Source organism: Tinamus guttatus, unplaced genomic scaffold, assembly GCF_059628265.1.
Source record: "Tinamus guttatus ecotype Peru unplaced genomic scaffold, ASM5962826v1 Tinamus_guttatus_pri_ptg000044l, whole genome shotgun sequence".
Lineage (NCBI taxonomy): Eukaryota > Metazoa > Chordata > Aves > Tinamiformes > Tinamidae > Tinamus > Tinamus guttatus.
Window position 1 is genome coordinate 143,024 of NW_028288578.1, and position 23,935 is coordinate 166,958.

The following is a 23,935-nucleotide window of genomic DNA, read 5'->3' on the forward strand; positions in this document are numbered from 1 at the left end:
CTGGGTTCGGAGGGGTGTCCCCAGGCTGTTCTCCCCAAGCCACTGCTGCCGCCTTAGCTGGCTGGGGATAGAGCTGATTAACTGAGCAGGAGGTCTGCAGAACTCGGCTCTGGGCTGCTCCCACCACACCCCCATCTCCAGCAATAATTAATTAGCAGCTAAGACCATTAGCTGAAGGTGCTCAGCTGTCATCTCTCTCCCTGAAAACAGCATGTGCAGCCCTCTGAGCCTGGGGACAGTGGTAACTTTGCCCCAAGGGCATAAGTTTAACAACAGTAAATAAATAAGCTTTTTTTTTTTTTTTCTTTTTTTTTTTCCTGCTGGAGGTTTGTTGTAACCTCTCTGTGACACTGTTACTTTTGGCAAAATCTTCTTAGCTCGGAAGGGGAAGAAAATCCATCCGGCCACAGACCCTGCCAGGCACTGGCTGGCCCTTTGCCATGAACACTCAAGTGACGTGGGATCCGTGTCCTTCCCGGGCACCCTGGGAACGCCGGAGCAGCGCCAACCCTGCGCTGCCAGCTCCAGGCGGGAGATGGAAAACCCAGCTGGAAAACCTGGCCTGGCTCCCTTGAACCTACGGAGCAGGGAGCATGCAGGGCCGAGCGTCCCTCTGGATGCCAAACACCTGCATCCTGCTTCCACCTGTGACGCAGCGGCTGGTGCTGTGGGGAAGCAAGAGGAGGTGTTTGCTCAGCTCAAGGAGCTGATAACCACTGAGGGCAGCTCCCCTGCAATCTCCTGTGTGCCCCCCTGGCTGCAGTGGGTGCTGTGGGAAGCTGCCAGCTCCTCCCTGTTTGCTAGAGGCTGCAGTTCCAAACTCTGATTGCTGAGCACGGCAAGCAAAAATACTGCGTTTCTTCTCCAGCAGCTTCCCTGGAGCAGAACATTCAGGGAGCAGCTCTCTTCCTATGACACTGTGAGCCTGAGCCTGAACAACTGAGCAGCTGGGACAAAACTAGCACCCCTGCATCAGTTTATTATTATTATTATTATTATTATTTCATATTATTCCACTTCCCTGGAGTGTGTTGAGAGGATTATTTAATTCCCATTCAAAACATCAAACAACAGACTCCTTTCCATCATAAAAAAGATTGTATTAGGGTAATCATTGCAAAAACTCCAACCAAGTAGATCATGACTCTGTTTCCCCTCCTACCCATCACAGCTACCCGTGCAGCCTTGTGGGTGGGAAAGAGTCCTATGAGTTAATTAAGTGAAATGATGGCTTTTGCCATGGCAAGCACCACTCAGACGCTGCTCTTGGTGAGCGCGTGGGCCTCAGACGATTCTGTTCTTCTCCTCGGCGAGCTTCTCCACTTCGCGCATGAAGCGGAGGCAGAGCTCCTCCTGCCACGGCAGGGCCACGCACTGCACGGCCACGGGCAGCCCCACGCTGCCACTAAAGCCCTGTTGTGGAAAGAGTGGGGTGAGGGTGGGGAGGACATCCCCAGGACGGGCCAGAGAGGCCGGTGTTCCTCAGGGACCTGCTGGCACTCACCTTCGCCAAAATCTGGTCCCAGGTGTCCTGGTAGTATCCTTTGTAGCTCTTGAGTTCCTCCTCATCCTCGTCTGTCACGGTAGTGACAGGGACCACTCCGGCGGGGAAGTCCAGGCAGTTAAACAGCATGGTGTAACTGATTGCCACTGTGGGAGAGGGGTGCAATCACCGCATGAGCTGTGTGTGGGGAAAGGCCTTCTGCACGCCTATGGCAAATGCACAAAGCCACTTCTAGTTAACAGATTATTTGTGTTGAAAAGACAGCGTCTGGGAGAAGAAAATCTTGCCCTTTGGCTCCCTTGTGCACCACGATGGCTTTTGGGGGCTATCCAAGATGCTGGGCCTTCAGCAGCCCCAAGAGCTGAGCACATCCCACCTGAACAGTGCTTGGAGAAGCTAGGGGTGAAGGTCAGTATTTCCCTTTCAGACTGGTACAAGCGCCTTTACAACTGGTGCAACAGGAGGAGAACACTGGAGGTAAAGGATTAAGGGCGATTTCTGCTGCATCCACAGACAGTCCTACCTGAAAGCTTCGCAGGGTAGCCAACAGGAAGAGCAGGACCCAGCACGGGGCAAAGCATGACATCCAGGTTCAGCTTTTTCCACTGGGCGATGAATTTGTGGCAAGACTCCTGAGGAGCAAAAGCATCATGGGGCAGCAGGGCAGAGACGCTGCCACCCATCTGCCAGCTGAAAGTTCTCCGTGGGCTCCCAGCCTGGCTTCCAACCCTTCCCTAGGAGCAGCCACCCGTTCTGGGGCAAGGAACGTCAGGCCTGAGCCCGATAAAAAAGTCCATCAACATTTTGCTGCCTGACTTGCACCCCTCCCTGCAACCAAAGCACTCTTTCCCCTGCTAAAATCGGAGGGCAAAGAGGCAAAAAAAAGCACTAATTCAAGAAAAGGAATGTGTTTTTTAAGTATGACCCCTGGCTATTGAATCCACCTATTCCCAAAGAATGAAAGAAACATCCAATACCCCAAATGGTGATTATTTACCTCAAACTCACAGTGAAGGCTCCAGAGGTCTTCCACTGTGCTGGACAAGGAAGTAAAACATCTCAGTTTTTATATTCCATTTTTCAGCTGGCTGCAGTCCCTTTCAGCCCTCCCACTGAACTTGCATGACTGGGACTCTTCTAAGAGGCCAGTCCTGGATAAAACAGGCCAATCCCCTGATGTGGGGACAGCTTTGAAGGCATAGCACAAAATACACCCTCTCAGCTATGGAAATCAAGTGCTTTCTCACCACTGGCAGCGCACCACTGTCATCAGAGCAGGCGAGGGCAAGCCCCTGTGCCTTGGCCTTTCATTCTGTCTTATGCAGCCCCTACTTCATACAGTGATGGATTCATCAACCAGTGCTGGAGCTAACAGCATATTTAATGCCTGCAAGGTTCATCTAATTCATAAAGAAGAGGCTGTGACTCCCTGTCCCCATTACCATCCTCAGTCAAACCCCACAGGGTTATGGCACTGGCATAAATTTCTGATTGCTCCCATCATTGCCTTATGTTTTCCCAGATGCACAGGACTCTGAGGTATCCCTAATGTAGAAAACATTGATGTCTATTTTTTAAATCCAGAAGAGAACCCCAAAACTTTATCATTTGGCTTAGACTCAGATTTACTCACTTTGCTTTTGTGTTTCTTAAAAGACTCGAAAGTCGGGGCACCTGAGAAGAAGAAAGTCATAAAGAAAAGAATTACATTAATTACAGTCTTGTAATTAATGTGGACAGCAGTAGCAGAAAAACAAGCTGTTGACTCAGTGCTCAGGCAGGATTTGTGGATTTTCTCCAAAATGGGCCCAGGGGTAACTGTAATGGCATCACTCTGGTTTAGAGGAGATTTGTCTAAACACAACCAGGAAACAAAGCCTGGAGCACTGCCCATGGCAAAGCATCATTCCAATGGGAAACAAGTTATTCACCAAGTATTGCTTGACTCCATCTATGCTAGGAAGAAATAAATCTTACAAAGCGATTGATAATCCAGGACAGGACAGTTTTTAGCCAGTTTGGTGTCCTTGACAGCCATAATACCAGTCGCGTGAGGCCTTCGACTATCTCTCCTTTGCTGAAAAGGAAAAGGATGTTTAGCTGAGCAGCATTAGGAAACAATTACAGTAGATTAGCTTTTGTGTGGCAAACCCACCTGAACAATATAGTTAAGAGAGAGAAATAAGTTTCTTCATCCCTTTGGGTTTCCGATTCCCATTGTGTTTGGGCATTTATGGGCTCTCTTAATCTGACTCCCTTTGATCTGTCACATGCTGGTCACGCTCCCAAACAGCCCCAAGATTCAGCTGAATTGCTTGTCTGTAAGTTACCCCATAAATTTCAATGGGTGTAGCCTCTACATACTTCCAGTGGCTCTACTTCTCACATACAGACACTGGCCTCAGACACCCTAAAGTGGGGAAACTGAGATGCAGCAAGGTTAAACAATTCACACAGGACATCTACAGCAAAGTCAAGAACTGAACCCAACTCTACCTCTTCCAGATCTTGCACTCAGATAAAGAGCAAACCTATCTCCCCTTGGTCTATCCAGCACTACACTAGACCTAAATTTAATTCAGTCGTTTGTTTGAGAAACCCAGGCTCCCCTAAGGGAAGGCACTCATAGAAAAGCACTGATCACACCGAGCTGTTCCAGGCTATACTTACAATTTCTTAGCAAATGATTTGCCTCCATCTGCAAATAGTCCTCTAATAAATAAGTCAAAAATGTAGTAGTTGGTGTTATTGAGTTCGAAGGGCACCAGCTGAAATGACAAGAGAAAAGGAGTCAGCGCTACAGACACAACAACTGGGTGGGAGAAGCTGTCGGGCCTCACAGTGCCCTGAGCTGGGTTTCTTTTGGCTAACACTGAGGATTTCTTGACATGATCCCCCAGGACAGCCTATGGCGTCTGAGGCCACCAGTCCTCTCATCCCAACTATCCCTACCAATAAAAAAGCAGCTTTCCCTTTGAATGACAATTGATGATTCAAAAGATGCAGAATGGGCTTGTTTTCCTGATGCTGAAAGAGGCCCCAGGGCACAAAAAAAAAAAAAACCATTTACAATGCTGCAGTGGGTGACAGAGAGCACGAATCTGCAGTCTTCGCTCCTGATTTTCACACAAGTGGTTATTGCCATGTCCTACCGTGTGACCAGCATCCTCCAAAAGCTGCTTCATCTCCCGAACAGCACGTCTCATGGCAGGGCTTGGCATGGTGAAGGAATCGGTTTCATAGTAGCCTATGCGGAGCGGCTTTGTGCTAGAATACACCTGTGGAACAAGAGCATGCTGCAGCTGGAGGGGTGCCAGCCCTGTCAGGAGCTGGCAATACAGCCATGCCTCAGGGCACGACTGGAAAACAGTAAATTTCTCGCCCACATGTCCACCCACAACATGCAGCAGGCTGGAATGAGTCCTGGGTTGCTCCTGTGAGCCACTGCCCTTCCGAGATCAAGCAAAGGCAGCTCTCCCACAAGCTCATCCTCCCTGTCTGGAGCCCTTTACCTCTTCATTGAAGGGAAGTGGGGGAACTGTGCTGTCCAGGTTGAACATGTCTTCACAGAGCAGCGCCCGCATACTCAGTGCCAGGGACTCCACATCTTTCGCCATCGGTCCCACAGCCGCAACCACTGGAGGAGACCAGAAAAGAGAAGAGTGTTCATGGTTGAAGAGGGAGGTGTCTTTCAAGAGGCTGCACAGCTTGCACAGGGGATGTTCTCCAAAAGCAAGGCCCCTTGGTATAGTTTTGATCCAATCTAGTATTAGCAACAGTTCCTACTAGCAGTCTTCCTCTCCCGCAAGTCCTCACAGCAACAACTATGGACCCAGAGTCACTATACCCAGACATCATGCTCAGAGACTTCTAGTTTCTGATCAGACAGGGTCAGAGGAAAAAGGGTCCTCCAGCTGGCCTATAGCCTGAGCTAGAGCCATGCATGCTCCAGGAAAACCAGGTTGCTTGGGCCTTCTGGCCATAGCTGCACAGTGCAGCCAAGTACAGCCACAGCACAACACCCTGCCTGTTCCCAGGGCACATCTCGAGCTCTGTTCAACTGCCCTTACTGACATGCAAGACACAGCGGGTCTCCTGGAAAGCTCCTGTGTTCAACTTGGCTGCCTTGAGTCGGCTGTGTAATGCCACATAGGGCTAGTTTTAGAAAGGGGCCCCCAGAAGGGAACTTATACTCTCTGAATGTGTTGAAGAAGGTCCCCCATAGCCAGCTGAGGTTCCTTCCCATCCCTATCCCACTCCCCTCCCTGGAGGACAATCATCAATTCCTACCTGACTTCTGCCCAGGGATTCCAGAAATGGTGCCTCTCTTGCTGTGAAGTAAGGACACAACAAACAGCAGCTGAGCAGTTTTCAGAGAAGGGAAAGCCTTTGAGTATCAAGTGCTGGTGAAAGCACTGCCCTGCCTAAGCAAATGCAGAGGTCAGGCAAGGAAAGACTGAGAGGAGGGCAAGGAGAGAAGCACTCAGTCTAGGCTGAATAATTTATGCCCTGTTTGTCAAGAATGACCCGCCCCCTCCCTTAATATGGGGACAGGAAAGTCTCCCCCATCTCTGTTCTGAGGGAACATTCCTGTTTGGAACAATTCTTCCCTTCATACAGGTGCCAGGAAATGTCTGGATAGCAGGGAGAAATGAGCCCTGCCTGTTGCCTTTGACAAGGGAAGCAGGAGCATCCCGGCACAGCGGTCAGGGGGTGCCAGGGGGGTCTCACCTGGGCAGCTGCACTACTTGCAGTACCTGAGTCTGTTCCCGGTGGGTTTGAGTGCACAGATCCCACAGAAGGCAGCAGGCAAACGCAGACTCCCTCCAAGGTCTGTCCCAAAGCCCAGTATGGACCCACCTCCTCCTATGAGTGCCCCTTCTCCACCAGAAGAGCCTCCGGAGGTTCTGGTGTAGAGCGTAGGATTGAGTGTCTGGCCAAAGATTACATTATTGCAGTCATAGCTAGAGAGAGAAAGAGGAGAGGAAGAGAGAAAGCACATGTGTGCAGGTTAGAGAATTGTAGTTATCTGTGGATGTGGGAGGTCACATAAAAGAAACCCAAGCCATGGCTGGCTTTAAAAGCCTGTATAAATAGGCAATTCACTAGTTGTTATATTGACATCCCTGAGGCCTAGAGAGCTTCCCAAAGCTCCTGAGAAGATTGGCATTTTCACAGTAGTCCCAGGACTTGAATTCACTGCCAACTAATTGTTGCCAAGTCATCCTCAGAGCGAAGAGACAGACCTTGAAGCAGCACAAATCCATCACACCTCTTGGGAAGATTCCCCCTGCATCCAGGTGCTACTGAGAGCTGCTGGCCATCAGAAACAGCCTGCCCATGCAGGCCTGGGGCTCCTATGGTGGGAGGATGGCAGAGCACGAGCCCCTGCTTGGGAACAGGCTGGATGCAATCTGCAGGCCTGGGCTTCCCCAGGAACCAGCATAAAATGTGATAATCCCAGCAGGTGACCTTTCATGTGGCTTCCCTCCGGCACACTTTATTTTTTAAAATTTTATTTATTTATTTATTTAAAAAGAATGTGGCCAATCATTGCCACAAAATTAAGGCAGTTTACAGGGGCTCAACAGTAGTCGTCCAGGGAGCAGGTTGGCCGGAGCTCACTCGGCAGGACACATGGATGCTGTCAGGGGAGCTCTCCAGGAAAGCACACCTTACCTCAGCCAAACCAATGACACCGAGAGTGGTCTTGCCAGCCACATCAGGAGTTTTGGTGGGCAGGATAATACCCAGGAAATAAGGGCAGATTTCTCTTTTCCGCTTCTCCTCTTTTGTCTCTTTATTTCATTTGGAATCGCAATTGATTTTCATTATGAGTACCTTTCAGACTTAGAGAGACTGAGGAGGGGGAATAGGTGTCAACATTTAAAAAAAGAAAGGGGAAAGGAAAATTAGCCTAGAATTGATAAAAGCCCTCATGTGAGACCAGGGACTGAGGAACACCATTGCCGCCAGGGAAAGGAGGAGAGGGCAGGAGGCTCTTCACCCACCTGACAAGGGACTGAGGGACGTTGGTTCTCACAAATGGAATTGCCCCCTGCCTCTTCAGCACCTGCACCAGCACACTGTCCTCTGCTGCAGGGTTATTGATGTTACTCACAAACCCCATGGTGGAGTCGTAGCCCTGCGAACAGAGGACAGAGGGGTTTCCAAATGGAGGTTTGCAGTTTTACTCAGCAGTGTGGCTTTTATGTAAATGCAAAGGAACTTTTAAGCACCCAAGAGTCCCTGTTTACATAATACATTGTGTTATTTATAGAGATGTGAGTCCACCTCTGCTACCAGTTCCTCTGGCTTGTGTAGGGATGTCACAAGGACAACGGACAGACCGGGGTCCCCAGGGGAACGGTAAGTGCTGGAAAGCTGCTTTCCCGCTCTCCAGCTGGCCTCCTGTTTCCTCCCCTTCCTGTGCTCAGGGAAGGAGGTCACAGGGCTCCCGCACAGCTGTGGTGGCAAGGACGGTGCTCAGGAACCGCGCTACCGGCTGAGGCACAGATGGGACCTGCCCTACAATACTCTGCCAGGGACTGACAGGATATTCTGCAGTAGAGGAAATATCTAAATAAATCAGGGCATTGACCGGCAACCAGCACTTCATGAGAGCTGGTGGGGACACTCCCACCCACCATGCAAGCTTACTGCATTTGTAGTAAATCTTACCAGCCTTCTCCATTTGCTGATGTGGGAGATGGGCAGCAAATCCCATCACCTGGCAGGGCAGGGGCACCAGTGTCTGCAAGTGCCGTGGTGCAGGCAGATGCAGAAGTCGAGCCTCCCCTGCCGCCAAACCCAAAATCGTGGGGACCTTGGGACAGGCAACGCTGGCAGTACCTGGCAGTTGATGGAGTCCTTGATGCTGACGGGCACCCCAAAGAGCAAACCCGGCTTCTCCGGCCGTACCGCTTGCTGGAACTGGGTCTCACTTTCCCACATGTATTCCGTGATGCAGTTGGTTTCTCTGGTGATTTGGAGGGCCTGAGGGGAACCGACAAAGCCCACAGGGGGGATTCAGCCCATGCTGTTAACCACTATCTGGAAAAGGGCATCTGCCTCTTCCCCTTTGCCCACCTCCCCACTTGGGCCGTTTTCTCTCAGGACAGCCCTCTGTGCCTCTTTACCAGATGTTTTCACGCCAAATTCAAAAATACTTTCTGGATGCAAGGGGACCACAGCATCAGCTGGTACAAACAGATGTGTCTCAATGGACACTCAGCATAGCAGGGTGCAAGAGGCTCTTCTCGTGATTGTAATTCTGCTGTTGTGCAAAATAACACCCAAAGTGTAAAGCAGGAGGAATTTTGAACCAAACACTGTGTCTTTGAGGTTTTCTAGCCCACTTTGTTAGGGGGCAGAGGAGAGACATATGAGCACCCAGCTATTGAATAAATCTTACAAGATATAGATTATACATGTCTCCAGATACATATGGACTTCCCAGATACTGTGTTTGCTGCCTGTTTTTCTCCAAGCCAAGATGCAAGCCAGACATCCCGATCTCTTTAGCTTGCAGAAATGTGCTGACGGAACCAGGGCCACCCGGCAGGCAGTGGCAGCTCAGCAGCATCTGAGCCAGGCAGTGTTTTCCCACTGGGCTTCTCCCAACAGAGTCGGTGCCAGCTCCAGGGAGATACCACGCACGCTCCTCACCTTGCCCACGTAGGCGCAGAAGACATGCTCCGGAGGGAGAGAGCCATCACGGAGTTTCCTGGTGAGCTCCGGCAAGGACAGAGAGAGGATGGAGACCGGGTTCACAGAGGGGTGCTACGGGAAAGGTTGGACAGGGAATGGCCCGCTGTTTGAAACCATCACTGCTTCGGCTGATGTGCCAAGGGCTCTGCCTCTCCCCTTCGTGCTCATCCTAAAAACATCTGCCATTCGCGGTGCCAAATGATCTTAATCCAAAGGCTGCCTCAAGGCTGCAGCCCTGCTCCTGGTGTGTATGGGAGAAAACCTGCTGAGTTAGTACAGATGCAAAGTTGGTGAAGTCCCAGCCAGCCTGGTCCTACCCCGCACCTGCTGATCAGGAGGAGACCGTCACAAACCCCCGCTCGCACCGGCTGCAGCTCAGGCCGGGGCTCTGCTCCCCATTTTTCCCTGCTGAATGGCAGCATGCACTCGCCCTGGGTGTGAGGATGCTGCTCCATCCAGGAATGAGATCATCCCTGACGCCAGATCTCTTGGTGTCACCGTGGCCCAGGCAGAACTTCGTGCCGAGCACAGGGCTCATTTTTGAGCCAGGAAAAAATTTCCTGCTGTCTTCTAAATGTTTTGAAAGCCTCGCTCCCCAAGCCGGGCTCCAAGCCCGGGAGAGTTTACTCATACCATGGGGTGGACAGTTTGACGGGAGCGAAGCTGGAGCCGAGAAGCAGCCAGCTGGACACGAGCAGCTCCCGACCTCTGCCTCCTCCCCATCCCTGTCCCTTGCCCTGCCAGCACCATCCCCGGGCTGCGTAGCTGCACTTTGGCCTCCGCCCACAGCAGATGCCCTCTTGCCTCTTCCTAATGCCTCCCTATTAGTCATGCCGGGCATTTTACCGAGGCGGAAGAGGTCAAGGAGCACAAACGGCACTTTCAAATTGAGAGAAGTAGCAGCTTCTTCTCGTTTCAAGTTACACTTTGCTGACACCTGCTCTGCTGCCCATCGCCCCCCCGCCCCGTGCTTGCACAGCACACGGAAACCCATAAAGCTTTTCCTCCCCTTCGCCACTGCACTCCCCAAAGGGGTGTACCCTGAAGGGGGTGCCAGCATTTCTAGTGAGGGGTGCACGGACACACGGGTTTTAGGAAGAAATCCACCTGATAGGAGTCAAGGCCTTAGAAATAAGCCAGGACACAGGCAAAGCTCCAACACTGCCGCAAGCTTGGCAAAAACAGCCCGGCCTCCCACCAGCCCAGCAATTGCCCTTTGCAAAGCCACAGACCCTGTGCCTGCAAGAGGGGTCTGCACCTGCCAGTCCTGCCTGCTCTGACAGCGCTGGGGCAGGCAACGAGCCCATGCGGGGTGGGTGCTTCACCCCCCTCTACGGCCTCCCACCATGGAGATTATTGCACCCACCTTCTTCCGAAAGCCCAGCGCAATCTTCTCCATCTGTGCCAAGCCCTGCTCGTGCCTCAGCTGAGCCTCCTTCACCTTGTTCCAGAGCCTCCTTCGCCGCTGCCACCGCAGCAGCAGCAGCAGGCTGGCGGCCGAGCAGCAGAGCAGCACGGGCAGCTGCAGCAGCGCCATAGCGGCCATCACCACTGCCAGGGTGTCCCCTCTCCTCCGGCAGCACCGCGGCACCCACTGGGGACTGTCCCTGCCTGCTCTTGGCGGCAGCGGATGGAGAGCGAGGGAAGGGGCAGGCAAAATCTGGGAGGGATCTGCGCACAGGAAAGGGCTGGCCTGACAAGGCAGTCAGTGCTTTGCAGCCTCGCGCGCGCAACCGGCGCCAGCGCAGGCGGAGAGGAGTTGGCCTCAGAGCAGGAAGGCTCCTGGAGAGAAACCTGCTCTGCCCTCTACGCCGTGGTGCGCTCCCGTCCCAGGCGTTTTGTGGCTCCCTGAATGAGGCTGGGTCTCCGGAGCGCACGCCCCTACGCCCCTCCCTGCGCTCTCCGGGAATGGCCTTGGCCATATCTAAAGAGCAGAGAAAGTTCCTGAAAATACCCGGCTCCGATGTTTTTCCTGAACCCAGGTGGCTGTTGGGAGCAATAAACAATCAATGCCCTTGGCCTGTGCTCTCCAGCGTCCGCCTTGTCACTGGCAGAGCATGGGTGAGGCAGAACGTGGGTGAGCGCCAGCGCTTTGCTAAAGGCTGAGAACTGGCGTCCCGGCTCCCTCAAGGAGGTGCTGCCTGGGCTTGCAGTTTGGAAACATCAGCATGATTTATCTCTCCATGTGCCTGTCCTAAAAATACTCGACGTTGCTCGCAAAAATTCCTGCCTCTGTACTCCAAGCTGTCCTGTTTAGATGCTCTTTATAAGGGTGATGGAAAACTTGTCAGAAAGGATTTGTGATGTTTTCTTTGTGCCTCAGCCATCGCTGGCAGATGTGATGGAGCGTGACATGACCCCCGGCCTGACTTTCCTGGCTTTACTGTCAGGAAAACACCAGGAAATGCCAGACCCGCTTCAGGCCTCAAGGCTCCCCAGGCAGGGCCTAGTGGCTGTCAAGAGACCATGATGTGAGGGAGGGTTTGCTGGTGCCCTGGTTCGCCCCATGCCAGAGGCCATTGAAGCTGGGTGAATGCTCGACATGGCAAGGCTGAAGCCCGCGCCGTGAGAGGCCATTTGGGCGAGGAGTCTGACCGGAGCTCATGGCTCCCACCTCCTCACTCTGTCTTTGAGGAGCAGCACCCCCCTGTTAATGCAGGTCTGCAGGTAACGTGCAGTAGCAGCTTTTATCTCGTTAATGTGGTGGAGAGGATGTGCCAGCGGGACGGTGGCAAGACACACACCTTCATGGGAGTGCGGGAGCCCTGAGTGCGTTGCCAGCAGGTTCTAGGCGGCAGTTGGAAGGGGGCAGTTGGGCACCGGTGGCGCCGCCAGCCGTGGCCCCGTGTTGGGGGACGCAGCGAGGGCCAGTGCGAGGCCTGGAGACACCAATGCGCCGTGGAGGCACCAAGACCCACAGCCTTGCCAGGAGAAAGCACCTGGGCTGCCCTTTGGAGAGGTGAAGTGGGTCCGACCTGGCTTCCCATGGGCTTTCCCTTCCTGCTGGGAGGTCCAAGCTTCGCTAGTGGCCTCTTTCCCTTCCTTTCATGTCTCCATGTAGGTTGCTGGCTCCGGGGAGGGCTTTGCCACCATGATCTGTGAGAAGGTGAAGCAATTCCTCGCAGGGCTGGGGGATAACCCCTGCTCCGTCCCCATCGTGGTGTGCAGCTCCCTTGTGGCTCTCACCTGGGCCATGAGAAAGCTGATGAAGAGGAAGTTTGTGCGAGCTAAGCACCATGGAGAGGCCCTGGAGCAGATGGAGAAGGCCGTCCAGCAGTTCAAAGAAGAGGTAATGTCACATTTGGGTCCCTTCAAGAATATGGTGTGTTTCAAATGAGGTCATAGACATATGTCCACTTTATATTCACCTTTGCATACAAAATATGCTTGTCATCCTCACTGTGCCTCCAAGACCTTGGTCAGAGGTCTGGCTGGTTGCTCCTTAATCTACTTCAAGCTGAAATAGCTGAGTTACCATAAGCAAGTTGAACTATAAGCAGGTTGAACTATAAGCAGGTTTCTGACTTGGTGCACTCTGCTCTGACAGAGAGTGCTCATGGACCTAGGCTTGCACAACCTCCGTTACTCGTCCATATCTCATGCTCCTTATCAGGACATCTGCTTTTTGCTCACTGGAGAGCAGATGAGGCTCCAGGACTCTCTAATTTCATGCATGTGCTCAGCCATTACTGAGTAGCATTACTCAGCCTAATGCGGTCTGGATCAGGTCCTGAATTAGTTGCAAATCATCCCTGCCTCCATGCAGGCTCTTTCCCTTTGCTCACAGCTCAGCCTTCAATCAATATGATTTTCAAAACACTACTGGCATTGGCACATACTGGCAGTGCCTAGCAGAGCTGGTTTAGCAGCAGCCCAGCCTTTAATAGGGCTGACTCCTAGACGCCTACAATGAATCTGTTTTCTTTTTTTTTTTTTTATATATATATATATATATATATACATATGAAAAGGAGGTCATTTGGGTGAAGTTAAATTGTTCCTGAAACCTTTGCAGAACCCGGATGTCCAGACTAGCCACATCCTGTCGCTGCCGCTGGCGGAGCTGGTAGAGAAACTGAAAGAAGGCTCCCTGTCCCCAGAGAGTGTCCTCTACTCCTACATAGAGAAGGTGAGGGACTAGCCCTGCTAGGGGACAGGCAGCAGATAAATCCTTGGTCTATAGAGACTCCTTTTTCTGACTGTATAACAAAGAAGTACATCTCCCTGAGTTATTATTTGTCACCTGTCCAGCAGAAGTGGCCCTGGTTTCCTTGTTCTGCCTGTTCAGAGGACTGGTCCTCTGGTACAGAGGCAGATTCTGCCTTACTCTCTGCTGCAGGGCACCTTACACACCTTCCACTTCAGCAGGAGTGGAAAGGGCAAAGAAGCACATCCCATCCAGGTCCCAAAGGGCATTTACCACCACAAATACCAAGCTTAATATATATAGTGATGTGTTTAAAATCTCTTTTGTGAGAAGAACGAAACAAACAAACACAAAACAAAACAAAACAAAACAAACTGCTTTCTTCAAGGCCGAATGAAGCTCAGTTATTACTTAGGAAGGTTGTCAGCTGAGGGCTCATGGGCCACATATAGTTCATAAAACGAAGGGCTCAACTCCTTCAAAGGGACCTTCAAAGGGATTCCTGGGATAGGGCACTTCTTAGGTCAAATAGGAGACAGCAGAGAATCTCTCAGAAGATAGCAGTGGGTTTTCTCTTCTTGCTGATTCTTGCTTAGAGAATAAGCTTGGACTGTGTGGACTAGAGAGGTGACTGACCTTTCTCTTCTGTTCTGTGCTTCCATGCTAAGGCCCTAGAAGTCAACCAGGAGGTGAACTGTGTGACAGCTTTTATTCCTAGCTGCCTGCAACACATTCAGGAAATGAGAAACAAGAAGAAAGGGTTGCTGTATGGTGTTCCCATCAGCATTAAGGATCATGTGGTTTGCAAGGTGTTTTCTGTTTTCCTTGTATTTGGGAAGCTCAGGAATTAAGAGCTGGTGAGCCTTTGGGGTTGGGTGCAAGTGTGCATGCCATGTCATGAAGAAGACTGGTTTGTGATGGGCTTTTTCCTGTGTCTACTCACCATTTCATCCAGCTGGTTAGAAATAGATGGCAAAGGGACCTGAAGTAAGACCTGCAGAAGGGTAAAAACGCAATGGGAAAAGGAGAGAGAATTGATGTGCAGAAGTGTGGGATGGGGAAGAGTATCATAGTGCTTAGTCACCTGAGCCTGGGATTGGGAAAAGGGACAAAAAAGGCTTATTTGAAGGCTGACTGCAGCTACGTGTTGGTGCTAAAAGTCTCCTGGAGTGTCAAATTCTTTTTGGGGGGAACAGCCTTGAGATTTCCATGTCTTCATGGGCACAGCCCTCAAGCTGGGCCTGCAAGCTTACTCATTAGCAGTGGTGCTGTAACCTCTGCTTTGTATCTCTAACGAGTTCTGTGTTTGCCCTTTGGGTTCAAGGGCTGTGGCTGCACCTGTGGTTCAGGAGAGAAGCTTAGTGTCCCAGAGCAAGAGGAGAGCATGCTGATGAGAGTGCTGAGGAGCCAAGGAGCCATCCCATTCGTGAAAACCAACACGGCACAATGTGTGATCAAGTAATCAGCGGACCTCCTCTCTGTAATGGTAGCCTTGTCTTGTCCCAGACTTAGCCCTGTGGAGCTTGCCCTGGGTCATGGTCTTGAGGGTTGGTAGAAAATTACCCTTGACTCCCCGAGACACTGCTGAGACTTTCATCTTCCTAGAGAGGGGCAACAGAGAAGGGTGCAATTCAGCAGGTGCTCTGCAATACACCAAACACTAATTTCTCTATAAGGTTTCATAGATCAGGCATAGCTTAGCCTCTATCCCCTTCCTTGAACTTGAAGTCATCTCAGAGTTGGTAGTTGGCATAACCATAAGTCATGGCGCACCTGTTCCGCCCCTTACATTTCTCTGTTTGGCTTCATTGTATGGATGTAGCTGAACTGAGGACAGTAGCAAATGGCCACCCTTCTCCCTCTTTTCTCTACTCATAAGCTCTGTGGTTCCTCATGGGTTTTGTTTTCCCCTGTGCTTGCACTGCTTTTGGAAGAGGGACCAAGTCCCCGCAGCAGGAGGCTTGCATTGGCCAAGTTGCCCATGTTGTTCTCTTCTGAATTATGCAAGTTGTTCTCACCCAGTTGAATTCACCCACGGAGTGAATGCTCCTCCATCCTACACAGCAGGAACAAAGAGCAGGTTTCCAATGACTGACTTGTTCCTTTTGATCTCTTCCAGCTATGACTGCAGCAATGACATTTATGGCCAGACGCTGAACCCTCTCAACCACAATAAGAGCCCTGGAGGCTGTTCTGGAGGAGAGGGAGCTCTGATTGCAGGGGGAGGCTCCATCCTGGGCTTTGGATTGGACATTGGTGGCAGCATTCGCCTGCTGTCCAGCTTCTGTGGGCTGTGCGGGCTCAAACCCACAAGCGACAGGCTCAGGTAGGTGCTGGGGTCTGCCCTGCCTGCATTATCCAAAGTCTGTTTTTTCTCACCAGCATTTCCAGACTAGCCCAACTGACATGCTCAGCCTGCTCTTACCACTTCAGGAAGAGATGACCTGAAGGTGCTTGGTCCCCTGAGCTGCAGGTAGGACAGATGCCATCTAGCCTTGCCCTCCTATGCCAGGCAAAGGGCTGGGAGAAATCACCTGGCTCAACGAACCTAGAAATGCTGATTTAGTCTGGAAGGCATCACCAAATGTCCAACTCACATGCCTTGTCATCTGCCGAGAAACTTTTGTAAAGTTTCTTTAGGAGGCAAGCCATAAAGCAATCCAGTGGCCAGAGAAAGGAGAACAGGAGCAACTGTGGGTGTTTGCAGTGTCTGAGGGACCTGCAGCAACTAGCCCACTTAATGGCAGCCCCATCCACAAGACTTTCTTCCTGATTACAAACCTTCAGCAACTTCTCTAGCAGCAAGCTTGCAGTCTCTGTCTCACCTTCTATCCATGAGTCTCATATATTGCTGTCTTTTGTTTTTAAAAATGTGTTTCTTTCTCTTCCATAGTTATTGGGGAGTTAGTGAACCAGCGCATTGCCTCCAAACAGGTGAGCCAGACACTGGGTATGCAGACCTCAAAAGCAAGGAAGAAGCTTTTTATTCATGTTAATAAAAAGCTTCTTCAGACAGCAAGGGTGGCCAGATGGCTTCACAGCTCGCCATGGTCAGAGGAAATTGCCACCTAGAGTCACCAAACTCTCTGGCTGCCTGCTCTTCATTTTGGTCATGAGCATGTCTGTCCATGGGCAATGTCAGTTTTGTCACAGTGAGGGTGGAAAGCCCTTCTCAGCCCTGGCCAAAAAAAAAAGTCTATCAGCTTAATCAGCAAAAGGCAGACACACATATACAAAAAAAGAAAGAAAAAAAAAGATGCTACCGTAGGACATATAAAGTGAACCTGGGGGCTAAATCTCATGGACTTAAACTTTCCTGTCTCTGTTTGGTATCTGCATAATAAAAGATCTTCTTTGATGGTCATGGGAGGTGGGAAGGAAAGAAGGAAAGCAAGATGATCTTGTGTGGTAGCAACACATCCACTCTTGACATATCCTATGACCTCTACCAGCTTAACTGAGGAACAGGTATTTAGCCTAGAAGCTGTGTATATTTTTCTCTGTGGCAGCTGCAGGTGTGGTGGGACCAATAGCAAGAGATGTGGACAGTCTGGTCTTGTGCATGAGAGCACTTTTGTGTGAAGACATGTTCTGCTTGGACCCCACGGTGCCACCCATCGCCTTCAACATGGAGGTAATTATTAAAGAGTGGCGAGTCAATACATGGAACTAATGCCCATTAGGTTCCCACCTGAGCCAAAATCCTGGCATCATGGGTTGACATCTCTGCAGTTATCCTGGGACTAAACTCCATAAAGACTGAGATAGACTGACCACAAGTGATGAGGGCAGAAGATAGTAGGAAGAATAGGAGGAAAGATAATGTAGAGGAGGTTAAGCCCTGCGTGAAGTTTTCCCCTTGGGCTTCTCTCCAGCCATTCTCTAGCTCCTTGTTCTCACAGGTGTTTAGCAGCCCCACTCCCCTTCGGATTGGCTTCTATTCCCTGGATGGATACTTCTTGCTTCCACCCTGTGTGACTCGGGCTGTCTATGAGACCCGTCTGCTGCTCGAGGAGGCTGGACACACGGTAGGTTAGCTAGGTGGGCCCCTTGGGTGTGCATGAATGCACATACACATGTGCCTTTTTGTCTATTCTTTCCTTCTCTTATTGGACTCTTCAGCCAAATTTATCTCACTTCAACAAAGATACTGAGGTATCCAAGGTAAGAAGGCCTCAAAGGTTTCATGAATGTAGACTACCAACACAGGGGAGAAGGGAGAAGCTCCCATAATGATCCTCCAAGAGCGAAGAGTGATGGGTATTTATTAATAGACACCAGAAAACTCACTCCCAGAGACAGCGAATCAGCTCTTATACTGAGTTTCTGTCCTCTTCCTCCCGCAGATGATCCCCTTCGTTCCTCCCAGTGTTGACTATGCAATGAACAGCTTGTTTGTGAAAGGGCTCTTTGCTGACAGCAACTATGCTTCTGCATGCTTGTGGTATGGCTGGTGCATCCTATCTCTGCCTCTATACCTGGGACAAGTGAGAAAAGGGTGCTAGGTCCCTGTGGGGAGGTGGGATGGCTCTTAGTATTGCAGGCTGCAGCACATCTGATGCACTAAAACATCCACAGTAACAACATCTGCTCTTCGTCTTGCCCCTTTGGGCCAAATTCAGATGTCTAAGAGCGGCCCTTACCCAGATGAAAAGTCCCACTCCCTGGCTAGATTATTACTGCAGCCCGAGTGGGGACAGACAAATAGTTTATTCCCTGTTTAACTGCTTCCCCTGCTTAATCATAAGCTGTTTGGTGAGACTGAAGTCCCAGAGCACAGAACCATAGGGGTCTTTTCTGGGTGGGAACAGAGCTCTGCCTCATTTTTTGCTTTACAACACTCAGGGTCACCAGGAGATGGTGAGACTTTCCCAGGTGCAGGCTTTGTTTGGTTGCAGGGTTTCTGCTCGTGTATTGGTGTCAATAAATCAGACACTGATACCTCGTTCACTGTCAGCAATACGACTGACTTGTGCCCACCTCATCCTTGTCTTTCCCTCCAAGCAAACTGGACTCTCTGGATCCAGGCTGTAGCCACTTCATCTGCTGTGACGGGCTCCCAACTCTGCTAAGAAAGATCCTGGCTTGTCTCATAAAGCCCTTGGTGAGTGGCCTGCCATTTACCACATCCTGCCTGGGTGCGGAGGGCCACATCTCTCAGAAGATAAGGAGGGTGCTGGGTCCACCTCAGGGATCCCGAGTTGCTCCAAACAGCACAGCAGTGTCAACAAAAGGAGAACCCAGATATTGGAGGTGCCAGGCTTGATTCAGCTGTTTTGGGATGGTGGTGGTGGGCTTGGACCAAGGTGGCCACATACCCAAGAGAAAGGTTGATTCAAGGTGAAGCAATAGCCAAAGCTAAAACGGTGTGGACCCAAAGGCAAGCTCGAACCCTGTGGTAGCCTGACAGTGTGGACTCTGCTTTGTAACTGGTGGCCCAAGGTCAGACAGGAACACTGCAGCACAGCTTGGGATGTCTGAAAGCCCACTGACCCCCAGGCCATGGGATTTTGCCTCCTGTCTCCCAGGTCACTTCCGAACATTGATGCTCTTCTGACAACTCAGAATCATCAGCTCTGACAGAAAGGGCTGGGATTCAGTTACTCTGGGAGTAGCGTGGGGACCAAGCCCACTTATTCCAGAACGAAACCACAGCCTGTTGCAGCCACAGCCATCCTCAGCTTGTCCACTGATGGCCACTGTTAATTCTTTTGCAGTTCCCTAGTTTTGCCAGCTACTTGGACCTGCCATGTGGAGCACGGTAAGAACCTTTTGGGTGTTAGACACTGGGGTGGCAGCAGGATGCTGCAGAAAGGGGCTTTGCAGTATAATGCGGGGAAGAAAGCTGAGCACAAGCTCTGGTCAGGCTCTCCGCTTTAGAACAACTGTTCTGATGGGTGCATTAGCCAGATGGCAACTGCAAGTAGTAGGCATAAGAACAGTCATAAGATTGTGATTTCCTTTCCCTGCTGACAGGAAGCATAGCCCCAAGAGTTGTTCTTGTAATCACTGTGTGGCTACAGAGTCACAATAAATGTGTAGTGAGATTTCAGCAGGACCCACTGTGCAGTGTGAGGATCAGGTTAAGGAGAGTTTTGCTGCAGCACCTCTCAGGGCCATGTGTGTGGGGTTAGTGGCTTTACTGCATGGCACACATTCTGTGCCCTTTCCCAGGGAGGCTGCACACCCGCTCAGTGACCATCGCTTGTGTTTGGCTCATTGCAGGTCACCCAAGGAACTCGCAGACCTCCATGCTGCCATGATGGTAATGGGATTCCTTGAATGTGATGAATACCGTCCCTGCTCCTGAGGGAGGTTGTCTCGCCACTGCTGTGATGGTGATGGCTGTTTGACATAGGTTCTCAGGTTCTTGTGTGGCATGCACAGATAAAATCCTGGACCCTGATTTTTGTAAGATCTCTACCCATGCAGGAAACAGTGTGTTTTGAATCCCAGGTGGCTTTATGCTTCTTGCAAAAAATGCAGAATTGAATTTTACTGCTCCACAGAGGACATTTCTGCTGTTACAGCCATGGGAAGCAAAAGATTTCCCAGAAGTCAGCATATGTCTTTGTCAGCATCAAAGATTTTGTCCTCAAAGAGAAGCAGCAAGACACTTTTAGAGAAGTGGGAATTATTGGTGACTGGTCCAAACACGTACCCTTTTTCCTGGTGCTTGCAGCCTACTCATGCTGTTCACCTACTTGCTGAAAGCAAACACCCTAAAGCTTCAGTCACTACTCTAGTCTGTGCAACTCTAATAGTGCTCCCAGACAGCTGAAATTAACAGCTTACAAATGAGTGCAACATACAGTGCTGTCAGGGGTAAAAAATGTCAGGTTCATATTGATTGCTAATGTGCTACAGAGGGTGATAGAATTGTATAGACAGGGTACAAGCTCCTGAGCCCTCCCTGGACTCAGTGCTGTGATGGGGCTGGGTCGTACCACTCTTATCATCTGTGGAGCTGGCAAAGCACCACAGGTTCCCAAGAGAGGAGGAGGCTGGTGCATCCTGGAATCCGTAACAATCTCTTGACTCTCTCTGGCTAGGTTTATCGCTGGGAATTCATCACCCGATGGAAGAACCTTGACCTGGATGTTGTACTGTGCCCTGTGCTTGGACCAGCCTTCAGCTTGGACTATGTGGAGACAAATCTTGGTAAGTCTCAAAGAACAGGTGACAAACGGACAGACTCAGCTGGAAATCCACCTATTTGGGCATAGAGAAATCCAAGAAAACCCTTATGGAAGTCCTAGCTTTGTTTCCATATAACTCAAGCCCTCCCTTCTCATCCTACCTGTGAGATTAGAGGACATCTCAAGGGGTGACATTAAGGCAAAATGAAATCTGGGATAATCACAGCCTAAGAATCCTGAACACCAAAAATATATCAGCTACTAGGAAGGTTTCAAGGTGGGGGACTGAAATGATAAATCAGCTGGTTCAGCTGCTCTTGCCTATGGTTAATACTGGCCAGCTAGGCCCTCTGTGAGGAACTGCTCCTGGCTCTAGGATGTTTTGCTTTTGCTTGCATTGTGTAGGCACTTGTGTTTGAAGCAGCAGGGTACTGAGGTCCACCTCAGTGCTTTTGGCATGTCAGAGGCCTTACACATGCTCCCAGGATATCCCACTCCATCCCCCACTCTTTCCCAGATGCTCTGTCCTCCACTATGTTGTACAACATCCTCAACTTCCCCGTGGGAGTCGTGCCTGTCACCGTGGTCACAGAGGCAGATGAAGAACAGCTGCAGCTTTACAGTGGATACTTGGATGAACCCTGGGACAGGGGACTGAGGAAGGTGAGAAGGATGGGTTCTTTCCAGGGTTTGGGAAGTTTAGGACAAACCTGTTGCTTCAGAGCTCACTTTGTCAGAACACAGTAATTCCAACTGGACTATGGGGTCGTGCTTTGTGAAAACCTCGGCTGCTGTCATGCAGCCCCAGACCTGGCACAATTTAAATATATGGGGTCTTTGCTCTTCTATTGTCTTCCTTTGCTGAGGTGTTAGTGTTAAGGCTTGGCTAGTCTGTCTTTGGCTTGTTATGGCCTGATCCCACTGAACTGGTTTGGTGGCAAGGTCCAAACACTTTCACAAGTGTTTGCTGCTGGTGACATCATAAATTGCTGGATATGGGAGCATGGATATGGGAGTTCGGGTCTGGATTGGCTGCCAGAGAAGAGGACACTTCCACCTCCTTCAAGAAGAGGTAGCCTGACTTTCTTATTCCCGAGGACCTTGGGTCAGGACAGTGCTCCTGTGTGTGGCTCCTGCTCTGTGGTATGTTCATTAAGGTCCTGGAAACCTTCCTTCCACCAGAGCTTGTAGATGTGTTAGATCTTCAGCTTTTGAGTATCCCCTGTCAGGCTTCTCTGCTCTCCATTTGTTTTAGGCAGTGGAAGGAGCTGTAGGGCTGCCTGTGGCTGTCCAGTGTGTGGCTTTACCATGGCAGGAGGAGCTGTGCCTTCGGTTCATGAAAGAGGTTGAAAGACTGACCTATGAGAAGAAAGAGAGAACTCATGATTCAGGGGCTAGCACAGCCCAGAGAAAAGAACTGAATGAGGTCTCCCTGGGAGAAGCCTCTGTGGCTTGGCAGCCCCTAAAGGCAAGTAGCACATTGCCAGAGGTGTCCAGCACAATCAGCAAGGCAGAGGAGAGACCAGCAGAGGAAAGAACAGCCTTGCAAACCACCATCGCCGAGAACCAGGGGGATGACGTGCAAACAGCTGTTCTCCAAGCAGACATTCAGAGTGATGGGCAAACGTCATCACCCCAGCCTCTCGTGTCAACATCAGAGAAGCAGAGTGCTGTAAAAACATCATCTCAGCCTGATGTGACAACGCTGGTGTCCTGGTCAGATGAGGAGAATGAAGGGCCAATCCTGATTCGCCCACCTGGCAAAAGAGAGAGCCTGCAGTCTCGTGAGGCAGAGCCTGCTGTGCAAACACAGACATCCCAGCGGGACGAAGAGAGGGACCCACAGACTGGTGAGTCAGAGCTTGATATGCAGACACAGGTACCCCTGAGGGATGAAGAGAGGGACCCACAGCCACCATGGTGAGTTAGAGTTTGATGTGCAAACACAGGTACCCTGGAGGGATGAAGAGAGGGATCCACAGCCCAGTGTCTCAGAGCCTCATGTGCAGACACAGGCAGCTGAAGGTGGCATGTCAACAGAGGACCAAAGCCAACCGATCACCCAGGTTAAGCTCACCGCTCTGTGATATGCAAATCCCCACTTCCCCCTCTATGGAAATAAAATTTGGAATGCAACTCAGCGGCTGTGCTGACCCTCCTTGTCACTGCTCAGTTTCTGTGCCTGTGAAAAGTGTCAGGGCTCCCTTAGCAACACCAGGGCCTCTCAAAATATCTTTGAGAGGAGACATTCCCCTTCACTTGGCCTATTAAAATCTGCAGCTTGTTAGCCAGAAGAGCTTTTGGGGACGTGGCATTTTGTAAGTGTTTTTTACGCTTAGCTGGCTGCTCCATATGTAACATGGAAGAGCTGTTGTGTGGTGGCTTGATGGGACATCAGGAAAGTGATTAGCAGGGAGGTGTCCAGGATGTTGGGACCCTTTGGGAGAACCCTAAGATTGCTTAAACCATCTTAAGCTTAACTTGCAAATGAGGGGCAGAGGGCTGGCTCTGAAACCTTCTCCTCTCTGTGCAGGTCAGGGAGTGGGTAGTGACTGTCACAGCAACCTGAGTCCAAGCAGCCTTGAACTTCCTGTGAACATTAAAAAATAAGAAAATAAAAGAGGGAGAAAGGAAATTTAAGTGACTAAAATTACTCCTGTAGTTGTTTTACACAGCTGAATGAAGATAATTGTATTGGCAATTGTGAGTGATTACAGTATTATCTGCCATCAAAAAAGTTATTTTTTTGAATTAATGATACATAAAACTGTGCTTAGATTGAGTGCATTCATCAGCAGAAATGCCTCATGTTGGCACTGCTACACTGTAATTACTCCAGCTGCTTGGAGAGAGAAAAAGAGCAGGAGATAGGGGGCTATTGTGGATACTGCCAAAGATTTACATACATTTACATCCTGAGCAACTCTGGGGGAGCTGAGCCAAGGCAGCAAACCTGAAGAGGGGGGACAAGTTTGACCATGTCTTTTGCTTTAGTGCTGCATTTCAGAGAAGAAAATAGGGGGTCATCTCTGTTTCTAAAACTTCATTCGGAGTGTAGCCAGCATGGCGAAGAGGGTGAAATGTCCCTGAGTACTGCACAGTATGAACCTGGTCTTTATAGGATGCTGCTCAGGGTCTGTTGACTCCATTAAACCCGTTACTGGGGTCACAAGCAGTGGTGGCCTGGTCCTCTGAGAAGGCTACTGGATGCGACAGGGCCTTTCGGGTGAGAGCCACCAGAGAGCAGGATTGAGCTGCTGGCCTGCCTTAAATCTGGGGCTCCAGAGGCTTTTGCACCCTGTAAGCCTGCACGCGGCTCGTGCAGTGAGTACGGAAGGAGGCAGCAGCCTCTTTTCTGTCTCTCTGGGTGATGGGACAACTTGAGCATTTGTAGAGAGCAACACTTCAATTTCAGGTGATTTAAGTCCTCCTAAA

General features: G+C 50.6%; 2 protein-coding genes across 2 annotated transcripts; one reads left to right on the forward strand and one right to left on the reverse strand.

The window, feature by feature from the left end:
- Nucleotides 1–1,079: 1,079 nt before the first annotated feature.
- Nucleotides 1,080–10,751, reverse strand: LOC104578149 (fatty-acid amide hydrolase 1). The gene is made up of 15 exons (XM_088536430.1): nt 10,581–10,751; nt 9,173–9,286; nt 8,357–8,500; nt 7,516–7,649; nt 6,262–6,468; nt 5,795–5,835; nt 5,017–5,141; nt 4,657–4,782; nt 4,175–4,272; nt 3,482–3,581; nt 3,138–3,178; nt 2,502–2,541; nt 2,028–2,136; nt 1,505–1,650; nt 1,080–1,413 (listed from the first exon to the last, which is right to left on the reverse strand). The coding sequence occupies exons 1-15, from the start codon at nt 10,749–10,751 to the stop codon at nt 1,285–1,287; spliced, it is 1,725 nt and encodes a 574-aa protein (XP_088392556.1). The 3' UTR covers nt 1,080–1,284.
- Nucleotides 10,752–12,305: 1,554 nt separating this feature from the next.
- Nucleotides 12,306–23,110, forward strand: LOC104575696 (vitamin D3 hydroxylase-associated protein). The gene is given in 15 exon segments (XM_088536437.1): nt 12,306–12,503; nt 13,230–13,343; nt 14,030–14,170; nt 14,686–14,819; nt 15,481–15,687; nt 16,830–16,995; nt 17,264–17,389; nt 17,708–17,805; nt 18,366–18,465; nt 19,079–19,122; nt 19,587–19,626; nt 20,414–20,522; nt 21,018–21,163; nt 21,756–22,350; nt 23,034–23,110. Coding segments are annotated over 15 exon segments (2,295 nt in total).
- The last annotated feature ends 825 nt before the right edge of the window (nt 23,111–23,935 follow it).

Bases quoted from the DNA above. Each gene is read 5' to 3' on its own strand.
- LOC104578149 (XM_088536430.1), bottom strand. From the start codon at position 10,751: ATGGCGCTGCTGCAGCTGCCCGTGCTGCTCTGCTGCTCGGCCGCCAGC. The intron at 6,469-7,515 runs GTGGGTGAAGAG...TTCTCTCTCTAG, and splicing joins GTCCCTCAGTCCCTTGTCAG to CTATGACTGCAATAATGTAA. The intron at 4,273-4,656 runs GTAGGACATGGC...TTGTCATTTCAG, and splicing joins TGGAGGATGCTGGTCACACG to CTGGTGCCCTTCGAACTCAA.